This window comes from Trachurus japonicus, chromosome 7 (assembly GCF_045865225.1).
Source record: "Trachurus japonicus isolate A0001 chromosome 7, Traja_1.0".
Classification (NCBI taxonomy): domain Eukaryota; kingdom Metazoa; phylum Chordata; class Actinopteri; order Carangiformes; family Carangidae; genus Trachurus; species Trachurus japonicus.
In genome coordinates, this window is record NC_140913.1 from 32712120 (window position 1) to 32730632 (window position 18513).

The 18513-nt window shown below is 39.8% G+C and overlaps 1 protein-coding gene across 1 annotated transcript; it reads right to left on the minus strand.

Moving 5' to 3' along the window:
* Positions 1-4418: 4418 nt before the first annotated feature.
* Positions 4419-16212, minus strand: cd40 (CD40 molecule, TNF receptor superfamily member 5). The gene is made up of 9 exons (XM_085783169.1): positions 16044-16212; positions 15266-15347; positions 12617-12742; positions 12382-12525; positions 12201-12294; positions 7097-7155; positions 6494-6586; positions 6379-6398; positions 4419-4768 (listed from the first exon to the last, which is right to left on the minus strand). The coding sequence occupies exons 1-9, from the start codon at positions 16101-16103 to the stop codon at positions 4439-4441; spliced, it is 1008 nt and encodes a 335-aa protein (XP_085639295.1). The 5' UTR covers positions 16104-16212; the 3' UTR covers positions 4419-4438.
* Positions 16213-18513: the final 2301 nt, after the last annotated feature.

Sequence of the window (18513 nt, forward strand, 5' to 3'; positions counted from 1 at the left end):
ACGGACTCAAAACCACCCAGAGACTATTTTTTTTTTTTACTATTATTATTACTATTTCCCATGATGCACTTTACTCTGTCGAACCTCAGGGAGGAGTACGAGACGAGAATCTGAGACCAAAGACTGACGTGTTGTTACTGTTACTGTAAATAAATGTAGATGTATTTTTCCACCGATGAACCTGTAAATTATGTTTCCTTTGTCTAATCATGAAGAAATATTTTTGCTTAAATAAAGTCCAGCTTCGTGCCAGAAATCCTGATTTATCGTTTTATACACTTTACTCATCATCATCTCTTTGCTTTGCTTATAGGCTTTATGCACAGCTCCATTACTTCCTGAACTTAATGCTGCTCCTTTATTTCCTGTCTTACATTATTGGACAAATTGATTAATCCAGATGTGTCTGAGTGGTCACAATGGTCAGTCACACCTGGATGAATAAGTTTGTCCAATAATGTAAGACAGGAAATAAAGGAGCTTGTTTAAGTTCAGGAAGTAGTGGAGCTGTGCATAGAGCCTATTAAAGTGACATTTAGAACTTATATGACATTTGTACTGGGCCTCGCTTGTGATCATATAAAAGTAAGGCAAGGCAAGGCAATTTTATTTGTATAGCCCGTTTTTACAGTTTGTCTCAAAGGGCTTTACATGGCATCATAACAACATCCTCTGTCCTTAGACCCTCACATCGACTGAGGAAAAACTCCATAGAAAACCCTTTTAACAGGGAAAAATTGGAGAAACCTCAGGGTGAGCAACAGAGGAGGAATCCCCCACCCAGGACGGGCACAAGCAGTGTAACTGTTAATAGTTTGTAGTCATGCACAGGAGATTAAGATGAGATAAGATGTATTTTATTGTCCCATTCAGGGACATTTGTCTCAGGCATGAAGTGCATGGTGCAGAGGTTCAGACTGACAACTACATACCAGTAAATAGTCACAGACACCAGTGTAGTTTGAGTTCAAGTAATGAGATATTAGGCTTTGTGCATTTTATAGTGTAAATCAAATGTTAGTAAGGGAAGATAGTAGAAAACGAATAACATAAAAAGAGAGCAACGGAGGCAAATGAGTAGATGAAAAGGCCTCAATCTACTTGCGACACAGAGGTCGGGATGAAGCAGAGTTTAAACACGGTTACCTTTGCATCCAATGGCTCTGAAACGAACTTCCTGAAAGCAACAACTAACTCGTGTTCGGAATAAATAAAACGAGGTAGTGGAACATGGATTCTCCATGTTATTTTGTTTGACAACACACATGCTTTCATAAAGGGACTGGTTGATTTAGATCTGTTCCCCATCACCTGGTAACGTTCATTTGATGCTGAACAAAACCATGCAGCCGTCCAGAGCCATATCTTTCAAGTACTGCTTTGTAGAAAACTGACAGAGTCTCCGTAGGAAGTGGAGTGTTAGGGGAGAGATAATGAGCATGAGCTTGTTATCTATCTTCTTATAATATAATAATATTTGAAGGAAGTCACTTTCTCAATTTAATTTGTCATTCACAGTCACAGGGTCATGAACTTTTCATTTCCCTGCAGGTCGAAGATCATTTCTTTGGTCAGAAGGTGAAGTGGCTATCGCACCGATCCTTAAAGGCAACACAGTCTCTTATTTATTCATTTATTTCATCCATATTATTCCACATTCCAGATGTGAAACCTATGTAAAGAAGTTGGTTTCTCCATCATGTGAACCTGATGAGAGAGTTCATATCAAACCAAACGTTGACTGAATCCTGGAAACTAAACTTTCAGACCTCAGTTCAGATTCATCAGATGTATAATGTGTAGCTACCAGCTGTTGACAGATGTTATTCTGCAGCAGCGTGCACGCCTGAGCTGCGATCATTAAAGGGCTAGTTCTCTGTGTGACATCAGAGCCACTCTGGGCTCATTGCAACTTTCAAAGGAGTCACTTACCTCCGTTAATCCAGGGATGAAGAGAAGAAGAAGAGAGGAGGAAGCTCCTGTTGTGATGCAGCATCTTCTTCTGGACCGGGCCGCAGCTCAACATCCACATGCAGAATAATAATCCCTACAAACAGGAACACACACACACACATAGGGAGAGGGATTGACCTCTGATTTTCTGAAGCAAACAGATGAAAACAAAAGAAAAATGTCTTAAAAAATAAAAAAAACATTTCTACACCTTTTTTTCTGTTACTTTGTGTTTTTCATCCAGTGTCACTGTATAAACTCTGTTCCTGCAGCGCTCCCCTGTGGTCCAACAGTGTAACTACATCCTGATCAGACCAGCATGTGTCTGCAGACCCGTAGGCCTGCACAGTCAGACCGCTTGGTTTTTACAGCGCCACCTGTTTTGTTGCTAATGGATACAGATAATGTATACGAAATATGGACAATATGGATGGCAGTAGGGACCTGAGTATCCAATGTGAATCACATTGTTCGTTTAATGTCATAAAAGTTTTTGTCAAAAATGTATCTGACAGTGTAACGACCGTTTGACCATAATACGTTTACTACGATAGTCTTATATGCACGTCAAATACATTAATACTATAAATAGCCTAATATTGATCTTTTTGGAAGCTCTCTTGGCCAGCACATTTTGTTTCAGTTAATGAAACCGAGATACTTTTAATACTGTGTGCTTGAATTATACAGAAATACATTTACAGGCTATGTGTGTGGGCCAACTTATAAAATATAAAATGTTATACTTTTGTGGAAACGTTGGCCCACACTGTCAGATATATTTTCGCCAAAAACTCACATTAAACGAACAATGTGATTCACATTGGATAGGCTACTCACGTTCCTACTGCCATCCATATTGTCCATATTTGGTATACCTGTATACATTAGCATACAAAACCAATAGTAACCCCATGCAATAGAACATTTAAAAGCATTTTATTTCATTATAGGCTATTCAAAAAAAAGTTTTCCAAGCTTTATAAACAATAAGATCTTGGCGTTTTATTTGGATTTTGCCCTGTCAAAAAACCATAGTGCGGGTCCAGACTGTGCAGTTGCAATTTTACAGTCAACCACTAGGTGGCGTTAAGGGGCCTGAAGGTGCAGGTCTGACTGTGCAGTCTGCAGCCATATTGCCAGGAGAGGAGAGCAGTGGAGAGGTGGGTGCCGGGTGGGGCGGGGGGATTTCCAACCGGTTGAAGGGGGGAAACACAGGTGCGCTCTGAGTCATTACAACTCTGTCAAATCTGAACTCACACACACGAACACATATTTTGACTCACACTTTCACTCTGTCGACGTCCAGCGTGGTTAAACGCTCAGGTGTCCGAACCAGAAACAGGAAAAAAGAAAAAAAGACGCTCCATGCACCTTATTCATATTTTCATCAGTTTCTGCTGATTTTCATTTAGTGCAACTTTCTCTAAATGTGAACAAACAAACACACGCTTCAAATGAAGGAGCGTTTTACCCCCCATGTCTCTCACATGTCACTTCACTTCCTGATTAGATCGCCCCCCGGGGGATTATGGGTACTTTCTACACCTGAGATGACGGATTCCCCCTCATTGATCCATTATAAGAATAAAAATATAATACATTTTTATAATTTATTTCTTTTATTAGACCTATTTATTTCTTTTATTTATTAACTTGTTTATTTCGTCATTTCTATATTTCTTATATTATTCATCTAAATATTTTGATAATGTTTGTCCTTATATCATTTCGATGTGTACGGTACCCTTGTCATGTCTCGGAATGTCTGTCGCTTTGTTTTTTTTGTTCCTTTTTCACTTGTTCATACTATTTGATGAATAAAGTTACAAAAAAAAGAACAATAGGTTATAATACATCCGTGATTCTCCCCCTCTGAACACAGCTTTACAAACACTTAGGCTACTCACTAACAAACACATTTAATGCAAAATATTCTAAATTACATGCTACACACTCCAAATTACAGAATTTACACATTCACAAAAATATATATAATAAAAGAAAAAAAAAACAGTAAACATGCAGCTGATCATTACATCAATATACAACATAACAGCCAGTTAGTACCAGAGCCAATACTACAACAAAGTCGTGCTATCTACTACTGTAACAAAACAACTACATCAATTGAAAGTTTAAGACAGTATAGGGGCGGTGTGTGGCGCAGTGGTTAAGGCGGCCGCCCCATGTAGAGGCTGCAGTCCTCAAGGCAGGCGTCCCCGCTTCGAGTCCCGCGTCGGGCAGACCTTTTCTGCATGTCATTCCCCCTCTCTCTGCCTCCCCCTTTCCTGTCTAGCTCTACTATGTGCTGTCAAATAAAGGCAAAAAAGCCTAAAAAAAGACAGTATAATTGAAAACTTATGTACAACTTTAGGTTTTACTTAGAGAAATGTGCAATTCCAATGGGACGCAACAGCTTACATTCACAGTTAGATGTTTTTTTGTTTTTTTTTCTCAAAGAATGAGGCGTTCAGGGCCACGTTCAGCCCGTGTACGTGTGCGTGGCGGACAGCTGTCGAGTGATGGGCTCCGTCTGTGACTCCTGTCGGGACAGGGTCTCGGCTTTCCCCATCTCCTGCCCCACGTAGTTCCCGTTCTCGGTGCGACAGGGATCCAGCGACATCTCGGCGGCGCTGAGCTCGTCCAGATCCTCCACGGGCGTCCGGATGCTGCTCACCTCCTCCTCCACCTGGGACAGCAGCCGCACCGGATACACCGCGTCCTTACCGCCGTCCTCCTCGTCTTCTGGCGTCATGGGGACGGGATCTCTGTGGATCTCCCACGATTTTCCACGGCACGACTCCACACAGCCCTGCAGCACAGCAACACATTACAGGATTAAATACATGGAAAATATGGAGCCAGGTTTTCATCAGCATAAAGCACATGTGTCAAACTCAAGACACATAGAAGTTAAAAAAATAATCGATATTAATCAGTCAAAGTTCTTGATATTGGTTAATGGTTAATCATGTGCATCCCTAATTAGAAATGACCATGGAAAGCTGCAGATAGAGCCATTAGAAATGAATGCAACATATTTTTTTATTTTTTTTATTTAATGATTATTGTTGTTTTATATGCAAATAACTTACAAGCTTTATTAGTTTTAGGTTCAATATGTGCAAAAAGGTCATTTCAATAAGTTGTCAATAAAAAACCATGTGGCCCTCGACTTGTACCATTTTTAAAATTCTGGCCAGCGGCGTATTTGAGTTTGACGCCCCTGGCATAAAGGAAACAGTTGTCAAAAGGCAAAATAAGAAAACTCATCATTATTTTTTTATTAAGTACTTGTGCTGAATCCACAAAGGATCTCTACTGCGTTCATACTGTATGTGCATCTAATTATCTAATCCAGGGGCGTCAAACTCATTTCAGTTCAAGAGGGCCGGACCAGTGAAATAATATAATGTTATAAATAATAAAGAAATCTATATTTTTACCTTTGTTTTAGTACAAAGACAAAGGTGCATTATTAAGAACAGTTAATGAACTCTCCTTTTACAAAACATATTATTATTATTAGAGCTGCACAGTGCACACCTACACAATTGTTCATCCTGAGTATATGTTTCATGTCTCCTTTATAATTTCATACAGATTTTGTTACTTTTTCTTTTTCTTTTCTTTTAATACTATTGCTAGCCTAAGTTATTTTATATCTTCCAAGTAATCTTATCTTTATTTGTTTTATTCTAGGAGACACCGCAGTATGAGGAGCAGGACAACCAGGTTCTGCAACAGCTTCACCCCCCAGGCCATAAAACTGTTGAACTCTCAATAACTGCTGCCAGAACTACTTTTTTTTACTATACATTGTCACTTTTTAAACTCAATTTTATATATATTTATTTTGTAACTATATTCACATGAAGCACTTTCATACGCACATAAAACACTTTTACTGATCGACTGATCATTCAATGCAACGACATTTCATTCTATGTGTACCTGATTGACAATAAAGTTTATCTACTCTACTCGATTGGAGGATTAATAAAGTACTATTCTATTCTATGAACAACCTAAAATTTCATGAGAAAAATATGTAACATTTCAACAATATTACGCCTTTTCTGTCTTCTATGTCATTTTTAACACTTGGCAAATTCATCCCCACATTTGACACTCCTGTTCTAATCAATACAGATTATGTTAAACCTGGACAGAGTTATAGCTTCACACTGACATAAAACATAAAACTGATGTCAGTCATCTCGTCTGATCCTGATAAAGTTTATTTCTTTAAAGAAAAAGGCGCTAAAGTTGAGAGGTGGCAACATTTTAGGATTATTATCCTGACATCTATGACCCCAACATGATTTCTTTGTGTGTGTGACTGTAACTAATAGTTACAACTATTACTGTAAATACTGAATAGGCAAAAGTCAACAAAGCAAGAAAGAAAATCACATTTACCTTGACTCCTTTTGCATTTCCTATGAACCCCGACACAAAAAGAAAGCACAGTGATTAGATTACATCAATGAAACTGTAACATGAAGTAAAAGAAGCTTTAACAGCAACAACTCACCTCTGCAGAAGCACAAAGTGACCAAAACTACACCGACAATCACAGCACAAACCACCGGAATAACAATGGCCAAGATGTGGTCTCGCGTTTTCTCTGCAAGAAGATAAAGAGAAAAATTTGCAGAAATTCTGTGTTAAATCTCCAATATAAATGTTCATTGTAAGTCAATTTAAGTGTAACATGAGTATTCATTTTGAAGAACACAGAACTTTCAATAAATACAGGAAACAGGAAACATGTAGCATCTGTCACTAATTTGCATTTTAGCAGAGGAAGCACAAAATGAGAAGCTGTCGAGTGGAAAGGACTTTTAGTCCACGCTGACGTTTTGATACTACAACACAAAAAAGAAGCTGATGCTTTTACTTGTGTTGAGTTCACACACCACCAGTGTAGTGTCGTGTGTATATATCGTGTGTAGGTGAAAGCCGTGAATCCCACAATTCAACCACAGACCGACATACATTTCATGAGACGCAGCGTCTCAGCGCCTTGGCAGTTTCACTTTGAGGAAAAGACAAAACACCTCGAAACCACACGACTGTACGTAGACGAGCTGCGAGTCAGACACGTTGACTATTCATCATCCCACTCGCTACTCACCACAGATGTTGTCGGATTGGTCCGTCCCACTTTCTTTGACCCGGTATCGGTCCGGACATCTGCACAATAACACAAGAATCTGTTCAAATCCCTGGTTAGCTACAGTATGCAAATGAAAGAGAGAATCAGCACTTTGTGCCCTGTAGCTTTAGTAAAACCCTGGGAGAACTTTCTTTTAAAATAAGATTTGGAACAAAGTTTCACTAAGATTCAATAAGAACTGATTAGATTTGAATGGTTAAAGATGAAAAGGTCAAAGTCACAGTGATTTACAAAGTGAAATCTCGGCCTTGTGAAGGTTTTATCTTCAAAACTCCTCAAGGGAATCGGTTCAAATTTGGCACTAAACACTCACATGGACCCAAGGACGAACTGTTTCCAATTTTGTGGCCAAAGGTTGAGGCCACGATGATTTTGCCTCATCATGAACACAACATCTCTAATTTTTCTTCAAATTTGGTGCAAAACATTCACTTTGACAAGATTAGATTGTAGATTTTAGTCAGGTCTGAGTGGTGAGACGCTACCGCCTTGTGTTCAGACACTGTGTGGTTGCGGTTTGGTTGTTTAGTGTAAATTGACAGGTTGATCATTCACAGTTCACACATTGCTTTTTGCAGTCTTGGTCCAATGTCTAACATTAGTTCAGTTGTGGCCAAAAGCTTTGAGAATGACACAAATATTAATTTTCACACAGTCTGCTGCCTCAGATTTTATGATGGCAACCTGCATTTTATACTCCAGAAGAGATGTGATGAATTGAGGAGAAATTAAATTTGAACTCTCCAATGTCTGGTTCTCCTCCTCCTCTGTTTTGCTAACCCTCCTCTCCCCCATGTGCATTTGTTTAACAAAGCCGGTGAAAAATCAATCCATGGATGATTTCTTGGTTTCCCCTCATCAAACTCATCAAATACACAATCCAACAACTCCAAAATGCTCCAAAAAGTTGTGACCTGCACATTCACCACGCTATGAGATAATAACACAACGTTACCAGACAGAGTTGTTTTAGAGGGAAATTCATGCAAAACCACTGATGTGCGTTGCCTTCAGGGGCAGTTTTTCAGCAAGCAGACTCTGCATTTCCCTCTAAAACAACTCTGTCTGGTAACGTTCTGTTATTATCTCAGCGTGGTGAATGTGCAGGTCACAATTTGTCCACCAGAGCGTTGTGGAGTTGTTGGATTGTGTATTTGATGAGTTTGATGAGGGAAACCAAGAAATCCCATGAGCCTCTGTAGCGTAGCTCTGAGCAGCTCACGGCTCTGCTCCACCGTTCTAAAAACAGCTTGCACCAACAATTAAAGGTAACGAACCTACTGCTATGACTATAGGGATTATGGCAATGGGCCAATTTGCCAAAATGTTGAACTATCCCTTTAAGAAAGAAAATGTGTACGATTTAACTGGATCTATGAAAAAAAAAAATCCCCAGTAACAAGCTGGACTGGACTCACTGGTATTTAGGGTTTTTTTCCAGTGAAAAGAGGGAAACAAACATTGAACTGAAACTTTCCATTGAAATTATTTTAAATTTCACTGGAAGAGGTGGATTACACAGACGTGAAGGGACAGCGTGTGAACTTTCTTTCTTTCTCTCTTACTCAGACCTGTTTCTGTTTGATTGTGTTGTAATATCAATAAACACTGTTATCATGCAATTTAAAAAAAAATACTGATATAGAAAATGAAACAGTCCAGCGTCCAGAGGAGAGTTTTGTTAGCTGTGGTCATGACCCGAAAAATTAAATGAATAATAACAAGAAGGAATTATGTTTGTGGTTTAAAGCTGTAAAAAAAAAAACTACTGGATGTACTGTGTTGAAGTCAACGCAGGCGAAACCTTTAATTTTATCAGCCACAGCCGTGACTATAAAAAATATTCATGTTATTACTGATGTTTGGACTGCTATTACTATTTATAAGAGAATGAATCTATGATCCAGTCTTTCAAAATGATTTTCATTGAATCAGATCTTGATCTTTGAGTTTCCTACAGACAAACCTGAGGCAAAGCTACTGTACAAGTTCGTGTCCAGACAGAAGGAAGTGAACGAGGACAATTTAAACTGACGTCAGACTGAGAGGGAAGGAGGACGGGTGTGGTCCGACTGGTCTGAGGTCAGCTGTGTCTCGGACAGATTATAGAAAAAAAAGGGAACTGAAGACTTCACACGTCAAGAGTGACGAAGAGACGATCGACCATGTTCTCTCATGACAACCCAAGTAATTGTGATGTGATTTCATTTACTGAGGCAGAAGTCCATTCAAACATTTGAAATTGAAGCTTTCACTGTCCCAAAGTTTTAGAAACCACTTTATAAAGATTTTATGTTTTCATCTGTTCTTGAATTTCTCGCTGTTTGAGATATTTGAGTGATCATCTACTTCACTTTGTCAGACAGGTTGTGGCTCTGGTCTTACGCTACAGTAGGTGGAAGGCAGAGAGCCTCCATTCTCCCTGGAACTAGTTACAAGTCATTGATTTAACCAGAACTAGGACTCTGAAGCTGGAGACAAGGGACACATGGAGCTAACTCAGGGCCTTCCCCTTAAAGGGATAGTTCAACATTTTGGCAAATTGGCCCATTGCCATAATCCCTATAGTCATAGCAGTAGGTTTGTTACCTTTAATTGTCGGTGCAAACTATTTTTAGAACGGTGGAGCAAAGCCGCGAGCTGCTCAGAGCTACGCTACAGAGGCTCATGGGATTTAGATACAGTACACTTTATTGATCCCAAGCTGGGAAATTTTTGGTTTCCCTCATATAACTCATCAAATACACAATCCAACAACTCCAAAACGCTCTGGTGGACAAGTTGTGACCTGCAAATTCACCACACTATGAGATAATAACAGAACGTTACCAGACAGAGTTGTTTTAGAGGTAAATACAGAGACTGCTTGATGAAAAACTGTCCCTGAAGGCAACGCGCATCAGCGGTTTTGCATGAATTTCCCTCTAAAACAACTCTGTCTGGTAACGTTGTGTTATTATCTCATAGCGTGGTGAATGTGCAGGTCACAACTTGTCCACCAGAGCGTTTTGGAGTTGTTGGATTGTGTATTTGATGAGTTTGATGAGGGAAACCAAGAAATCATCCATGGATTGATTTCTCACCGGCATTGTTGAAAACAAATGCACATGGAGTTAAGGTAGGTTCCTCATAAGCCTTTGGCTTCTTACCTATCCGTATGTATGTATGTCATTCATACGAAATAAAAACAGTCAATCAATGGAGGAGAGGAGGGTTAGCAAAACAGAGGAGGAGACACCACACCTGGAGAGTTCAGCTTTAATTTCTCCTCAATTCATCACATCTCTTCTGGAGTTTAAGATGCCAGTTGCCATCATAGAATCTGAGGCAGCAGACTGTGTGAAAATTAATATTTGTGTCATTCTCAAAGATTTTGGCCACAACTGAACTAATGTTAGACATTGGACCAAGACTGCAAAAAGCAATGTGTGAACTGTGAATGATCAACCTGTCAATTTACACTAAACAACCAAACCGCAACCACACAGTGTCTGAACACAAGGCGGTAGCGGCCGGTTGCGTCTCACCACTTAGACCTGACTAAAATCTAAAACGCGCATCAGCGGTTTTGCATGAATTTACCTCTTTGCCAAAATGTTGAACTATCTCTTTAATATTAAAGCCTTTGGAAACCTGACTAGCTATATATGGTAAAAATGCTTATATTATATCAAAGTCAAGTGCCTCATTAAGCATCCACAAAAGTCTGAGTGACAATAACTATTCATAACTATTAGAAAACCTTGTTTAAAAACAGCTCATTTTGCTATTGAGGCACTATTGAGGCCACTGGTCAGGACAGTGTGGGCGTGGCAGATAACGCTATGATTGACAGCTCCATTGTCATAGCAACACGTCAGTGGCGACCATTAAAAAAAAAAAAAAAAAAGTCCTCACCGGAGGACGTGCATCGATTGATTGATGCTATTTAGCAGCTAACTAGTCTACCAGCTTCGTTTTGGAGCGTCATAACCGTCTTTGGTCGTAGTCTCACAGAAAAAAAAAAAGATTTTAACCGTCACTCATGTCTGTGTGAGCGCCAGGAGGGGCTGACTGACACACACACAGAGACAAGGCAGGTCGCGCTGGAAAGCTAATAAATGCTAAAAGCTAATCGCCAATTTACACACACCCTCCCTCCCTCCCTCCCCTCACCCCCCCAAAAAACCGGCTGTATCGGCTGTATGTAGAGAGGAGTTGTGAGGAGTTGTGGGCACACACACAGACAGACAGACAGACAGACAAGGTAGGTCGCGCTGGAAAGCTAATAAAGGCTAAATGCTGATCGCGGATTTACACCCCCCCCCCACACACACACACACACACACACACACATAAAAGAAACGGCTGTATCGGCTGGAGATGTGAGGGGTTTTGGCACAGACATACAGACAGACAGACAGACAGGGCAGGTCGCGCTGGAAAGCTAATGAATGCTAAAAGCTAATCGCCACACACACACAACTCGGGTTGACATGGCTCTGGTTGTGAGGACTTGAGAGGAGTGGAGGAGCGACCGTTAGCAGAACGGTTTTGTTCGCCGCCACTGGGGGGCTGGGTGAGAGAACTGACGTGGCGATTTATGAGTGGGTAGGATTTATTGCGTGATAAATCCCAGAGATAACTCCGCCCAATTCAAACCTACTGTACAAAACCTTAAAAGACAAATATTTTCAATTTGGATGGAAACTTTTTTCTAATTATTTTTACATGTTTAATAATATGTACATAAGACCCTAAAATACATGGTTAGGAGGCTTTGGTGGATTTGGGTTTCCAGAGGCTTTAAATGAAATCATCATTTAAAAACTGCATTTTATATTTACTTGGGTAATCTTTGTCACTGTATATCCAGTTAAACCTGTTGACTTGTTTGTGAAATGTGTCAGACCAACAAGAATAAAGGTTCAAATGGTGAATATGTGGTTATTATTTCCAATAATATTGGACATTTATTCCTCTTAGTCCGGTGAGGAATCAAAAGAAATGTTTTTTTTTTAATTGTGCAAAATAAATATATATTCTTGGTCGAGAGTTAATGTGCTGGAGCTCCTGTACTCACTCTTGATGTTTCTGACAGGGTTCTATCCATGAGTCGTTTTGGGAAAACGTTCCTTCAGGACATTTCTGACACACGGTGTCATTTATCTGGTTGCCTGAAGAAAAAAAAAACAGTCATAAAAGATTTGCGATGCTGCAAAACTGAATTTCTCTGCATCAGTAGGATGAAGTGTGTGTAATACCTATGAATACAGCTCCGTATCCAGGTTCGCAGGACTTGTGCGGCACACAAGTCAAACACTGTGTAGTGCAGTGAAATCCAATCTCACACAGACAGGGCAACTCCTTCTTCTTGTTCTGACCAACAGACTTCTGGAAGTTTTTATCTGAGAGAGAGAAAGAAAAAGAGTTTTTATTCAAGTCGAGCTGCACCGAAACAAAAATCGTCTGGATGTTTGATCTGTGACAAGCTCTTACTCGGGTCGCAGTACGGCTGACGTTTACACCTGTCTGTGTGCGTGTACTCGTCCTGATATTCGTTCTCTCCGCACTCTTCACACTTCGGCTCCTCACAAGAGCCGTGGTTCATCATCATACGGGTGCCTGGAAGGACAAAACAGTGACACGGAAGTACTGTTATCTCAAGAAAATGCAAACGTGTGATTACTGGAACATACAGATCCAGTGAAGTTGACCTGACTCCTTAGATCCATTACAGTAATAAGATCATTGTGTTTGATTTATTTAAACTGCACATAAATCTAATCCTGAGGTGTTGGATAATACTGTAGGAAAACAGCAGCTCCAACTACTTCCAACCTGACATCCAACAACATAAGAGTCAGAAAATGATCGATCCAGCTGACAATTATGTCATCTGATTGTTCCCTATTATACACTTGGCTGCAGAGCTTCATATTGACCAGAGAGACACTTAAGTGCTATCAAACTGTTACAAAGTGCATTTCTTAAACCCTCAGAGAGCTGATGTGATGACTTTAGGATGGACAGAAGTGAAGATGAATCCAGAGAAGTGAAGGAAGAGAGGGAAACAAACTGAAACCTTCGTCTTCGAGACACTGAACATGTTACAGTTTTTCTCAGTCGCTTTGGTGCTGTTCTCAGATCAGAATGAAAGTTCTCATAACTATTAGTTCAACCTCCACAACATGTAGTCATTTGTCCACATCATAGTAGCAGTTTCTCCTTCCTCTGAACAAAGTGCAAATGCTTTTGGACATGTATCAGTTGCTCTCATACAATTCTCTGCTGTTTTACAACATTATCATTTGTTTATGTCATGTCAGTCAAAATGAACTATACTTTTGAACGCTGAATAGTCTTTCCCCTATAAACTAATTAGTCCTCATTTCATTGCTTGAGTCATTACATACAAAATTGTTGAACTAGTTTTCAAACTAATTTTAAATGTTGGGAGAAGCTGTGAATTCAATTATTCAAACATTTAGAGTAAGGAAGAACAGGTATGTATGGTATTGGACAGTAATTCAGCACTAAACAATCTGCACTGCTGTCATTGTGTCAGGCATTACTGTAAGATACAGTGGGATGAGAACTTTTTTAATGTAATTTACATTTAGACTTACAGCTTCACTAGAGAACAGATTTACTGTATTGTAATGTATTACAGCAACCACATCTTTACAGTACGGTGCTGTACTACAGCATTTTACAAGTAGGAAGCACTTTTACAGTATTGTACACTACAGTAATAATGGTTGATGCAGTACATGTACTGTACATTACTGTACTTTACTCTGCATCACATAGGATTACAAGACAACCTCACAGAGCTGGAAGAGACTGAGCCCATTACAAACAATGGCATAAGGTTGAAAGAGATACAATGTAAGGATGACATTACTGTATCTTTGGGAATATTGAATATTGAATATCGCTACAGTTGACAGAGTGATGTAGATGAAAATGTGACTGGAACGTCTGGATGTGCAGGAATGATTTAACAGTACTCTGTAGGTTTCAGTTACTATATGTACTGCAACATTGTTTACGTAAAGTTGTACCCAAAGAGTGTTTCTTATGTTTGTTGTAGATGACTGTAGTGTATTTTTCCTTTGCACAACGCTGTGAACAAATCAGAATTGCAAAGAGCATTACTGTATGCAGTAGAAATGTGAAACATACATATTCAGTATCTCCACTAAATACAGTAATGTGTAACTTTACTGTAGTTTTCACATGGCTGTACTAGTAGTGTATAGTGCTGTCTGGAGCATTTTCAGGTATCATGACTTTTTGCATTGGAAAACACTTAGAGAATAAAGTGTCCTAATGAAAACATGACAAAGCCGTTTGACTATCTTGTTCATGAATGATGGTGTCAGGACTTCTCATTTTGACGACACTGACAGTTTCATTGACATGAGTACTTACTTTTGAGCGATGGACAATCCATTTTGAGCAAGTGACGCGCTTTTGCTGGTCATCCACTAGGTTTTGCAGTTTGTGATAATTGTTCTGAGAAATGCACTAACTGTTGTGCAAATGTTAAGAGTGATGTGAGAAAAGCACCAAAGCGACTGAGAAAAACTGTAAGTTGGCAAGACGAGCAGATTTGTTAAAATGTACATTTGTATTTTTTTCTATTTGATGCATTTTAGCAACACTGAGCACGACTTATTTTAAATTCCTTCTAAATAATGTGACAAATGATGTAAAATGACATTGCAACACTATATAAACATAGTGTTGCATTGTACAAGATGCACTTGACACTGGGTTGCATCACATGACTCATAAAAGATGGATGGATGATAGATAGATAGATAGATAGATAGATAGATAGATAGATAGATAGATAGATAGATAGATAGATAGATAGATAGATAGATAGATAGATAGATAGATAGATAGATAGATAGATAGATAGATAGATAGATAGATAGATAGATAGATAGATAGATAGATAGATAGATAGATAGATAGATAGAGACACACAGATAGACAGCCAGATAGATACAGTAGACAGAAAGACAGTTAGACAGTTAGATAGATAGATAGATAGATAGATAGATAGATAGATAGATAGATAGATAGATAGATAGATAGATAGATAGATAGATAGATAGATAGATAGATAGATACCTGGACTGCACTTCTTGCAGCACTGTCCTTGCAGCTCATACTGAGTCTGAGGGTCACAATGGGGCTGAGCTGCAGTCGTCCCCTGCAACACAAACACACACTCCTGTTAGTTAACACTGGTTGACTGGTTAGTTAGTTAACTAGTTAGTTAGACCTGGTATCCCCCCTCCACAGTGTATGTGATAAACATGGTGGGGATGTTTTCTCTGTGGGTTATTGACAGTTGGCGCACTTCCTCCGCCCGGGCGGGTGAGAGGGGCGCGACGGAAAGTCCCAAACATTCAGCCCGAGCTGTTGATCTCTGCCTCGGCCTCAGCAGCAGCAGCAGCAGCAGCAGCCGTAGACCTGCTGCTGCACCACCACCACTTCTCTCTCCTTTTATCTTAACACGATAAACTGAGCTCTTCTGACATTATTATGGAGCTCCTCTGACATTATTTTAACATGTATGACTGGGACAGACAGAGTCACGCGCTCTCGCCGCCGCCGCCGCCACCTCCCACTGTCGCAGTGACTCAGAGCCGAAAGTGAAACTAAAACATGAAGAGTTGGTGCGCAATGCTGCGTATGTGGCAGAAAAAAGCTGCTGCGCACTAAGACCGATCCGGATCAAATCAAACTGCACATGAATATAAGTCACAGGATGAAGATAGTTACATATAATTAACTTATGAATAAACTTAATGATCCAGAGACACAGGTGAGACCGAAACGGAGCTGCTTTGATCCAAATCTCTCTCTCCTCTCTACAGTGAAATGCATCAATGAGCTCACTCACCATTAAAGTAAAGACCGCCATCATCATCATCATCATTATCATCATCGTCGGTGGACGCATCTCGGTGTCTTGTCCTGTTGTATTGATGTTGTGTTAATTAATGTAGATGTCTCTCTCACACACACCTCGCGCGCTGTGCAGCTGCCGTGTTACGCACCGTCCGTCTTTAAGGCGGGGGGGCGGGGCTGCGCGCTGGGGGCTGCGCGCGGGGTATTTCCCACGGTTTTTTTTTTCTGACCGTTTCCTGTAAACTCCTGTCCTGCCTGTCTCCACGCTGCAGGTCTCCACATTTAAACCTGGACATGTCCCTGAAATTCCCCACAGAGATCCTAACCTCATCCTGTTAAAGGGATAGTTCAACATTTTTGGCAAGTTGGCCCATTGCCATAATCCCTATAGTCATAGCAGTACAGTAGGTTCATTACCTTTAATTGTCGGTGCAAGCTGTTTTTAGAACGGCGGAGCAGAGCCGTGAGCTGCTCAGAGCTACGCTACAGAGGCTCATGGATGATTTCTTGGTTTCAACTCATCAAACTCATCAAATACACAATCCAACAACTCCACAACACTCTGATGGACAAGTTGTGACCTGCACATTCACCACGCTATGAGATGATAACAGAACGTTACCAGACAGAGTTGTTTTAGAAGGAAATTCATGCAAAACCACTGATGCGCGTTGCCTTCAGGGACAGTTTTTCATCAACAGTCTCTGTATTTCCCTCTAAAACATTAGCCTCCGTAGCGTAGCTCTGAGCAGCTCGCGGCTCTGCTCCACCGTTCTAAAAACAGCTTGCACTGACAAATAGGTAATGAACCTACTGCTATGACTATAGGGATTATGGTAATGGACCAATTTGCCAAAATGTTGAATTATCCCTTTAAATATCAAAAGTAAGAGCACAACTAATGTTTAATTATTATCAGTGATGCTATAACGTGTAAGCAGCTCTTTAATTTTAATGCAAAGTCACCATGTTAAATTAATGCAAGGTAATGTAATTGTTATCTGTGTTTTTATATTTTTGTGTATTTATATTGTGAAGCACATTTCTTGTCTCTGACAAGAAATGTGCTATAAAGTGTCTTTTTCTTCTTCATATTTAATGCAATAAAGGCTAATGCAACTAAAAACTACATCTATATACTGCAAGTGTATTACCTATATTAGCATCATGCATTTAAAATGTTGTTTCATTGCATTTCATTAAGTCTAAAACAGCTGTTTAAGGGAATAAAGTGTCTTAAACAACATGTGGACTTGATATTTTATCTAAAGTAGACTAAACAGTGTGTGTCCGTGTGTTATTCACACTCTGTATCACTTTATTCAGTATTTTCTCGCAGTCTCACATTTATTCTTTTATTCATTGTTCTTCTCACATTCTGTGGTAAAAAGTAAAACTCCGCCTCACCGTGGGAATTCCCTCAAACTTCTCATGAAGCAGCTGTTCATTCTTCTTCTTATTACAGAGCTAATAAAGCCTCTCCCTCCTCCCTCGGTCTTGTTATTACCGTATATAGTGTAATATGTTTCCCTCTTGTTCATAGTTGTGTTAAACTCCAGTGGTGTGGTGCACGTTTATTCCTACAGTTACGGCTGCAGCTAAAAAAAACACTGAGTCCATTTCCTCGTTGGAAACTCCAATGGATCCAGTCCCCAGCAGACTATTACAATAAAGGCATTTTTACCATAGACCTATTCCCATTAAACATGTCAGGTTTTTTCCCTGTATGTGTAAAATTAGCAACTTCACACAGGATCCACACACACACACAGATCCATTATACTGCAGTAGTGTTGGTAACTTGTTATCAATGAACATCTCTGACCTCTACAGTCACAACAGGACCTGGAGGCTTTTAATACTTTTATTTTCCTCTTCTGTGGTGGCATTTTTCATTTCAGACCGATCGTCTTGAATAATAAATCTATTCGTGAAATCCATTGTGTGTTTTTCTGCTCCTGCACGACAGGAAATATCCATGTTTAGAGGTTAAAAGCCGATTAAAGTCATTGAAAGCTCTGTTTGGTAGAAATTGTCTTAAACTTGAACTTGTGTGACCCTGAGCTGCTGCTGCTGTGGTAGTTCGGGTCGATAATGAACCTTCAGTGTGTGAATTTCCTCAGTGTGACGACAGTATTATATGTGTGATACGACTCTTCTTCCCTGTTCATTTCCAGGCAAATAAAGGGAAGTCAGACTGTAATTGTGAGTAGTTTTGATTGATGATCTCACTTGGTCGCTTTTTTTTAGGTGCAGCTTGTGAATCATATCATTTATTGGGAACATACTGTATACAGTGACCGCAAGGAAGGGAAATGCAGAAACTCATCTGGAGCCTGAAGGTAACACAAAAATTTCAGATGGGTGAAGTAAAGATGAAGTGAAGTCATTGTTGTCGAGCCTGATAAGTACCTTAACAACTTTTCTTTTTCTTTTTTTTATCTCTCCAGGCTCCAGAAACC

Excerpts from the sequence above, each read along its gene's own strand:
- cd40 (XM_085783169.1), bottom strand. The coding sequence starts at position 16,103 with ATGCGTCCACCGACGATGATGATAATGATGATGATGATGATGGCGGTC. Across the intron at positions 7,156-12,200 it reads CCCTGTCAGAAACATCAAGA|ATGTCCGGACCGATACCGGG; the intron begins GTGAGTACAGGA and ends GTTATTGTGCAG. Across the intron at positions 4,769-6,378 it reads GAAATGCAAAAGGAGTCAAG|GGCTGTGTGGAGTCGTGCCG; the intron begins GTAAATGTGATT and ends GCTGTGCTGCAG.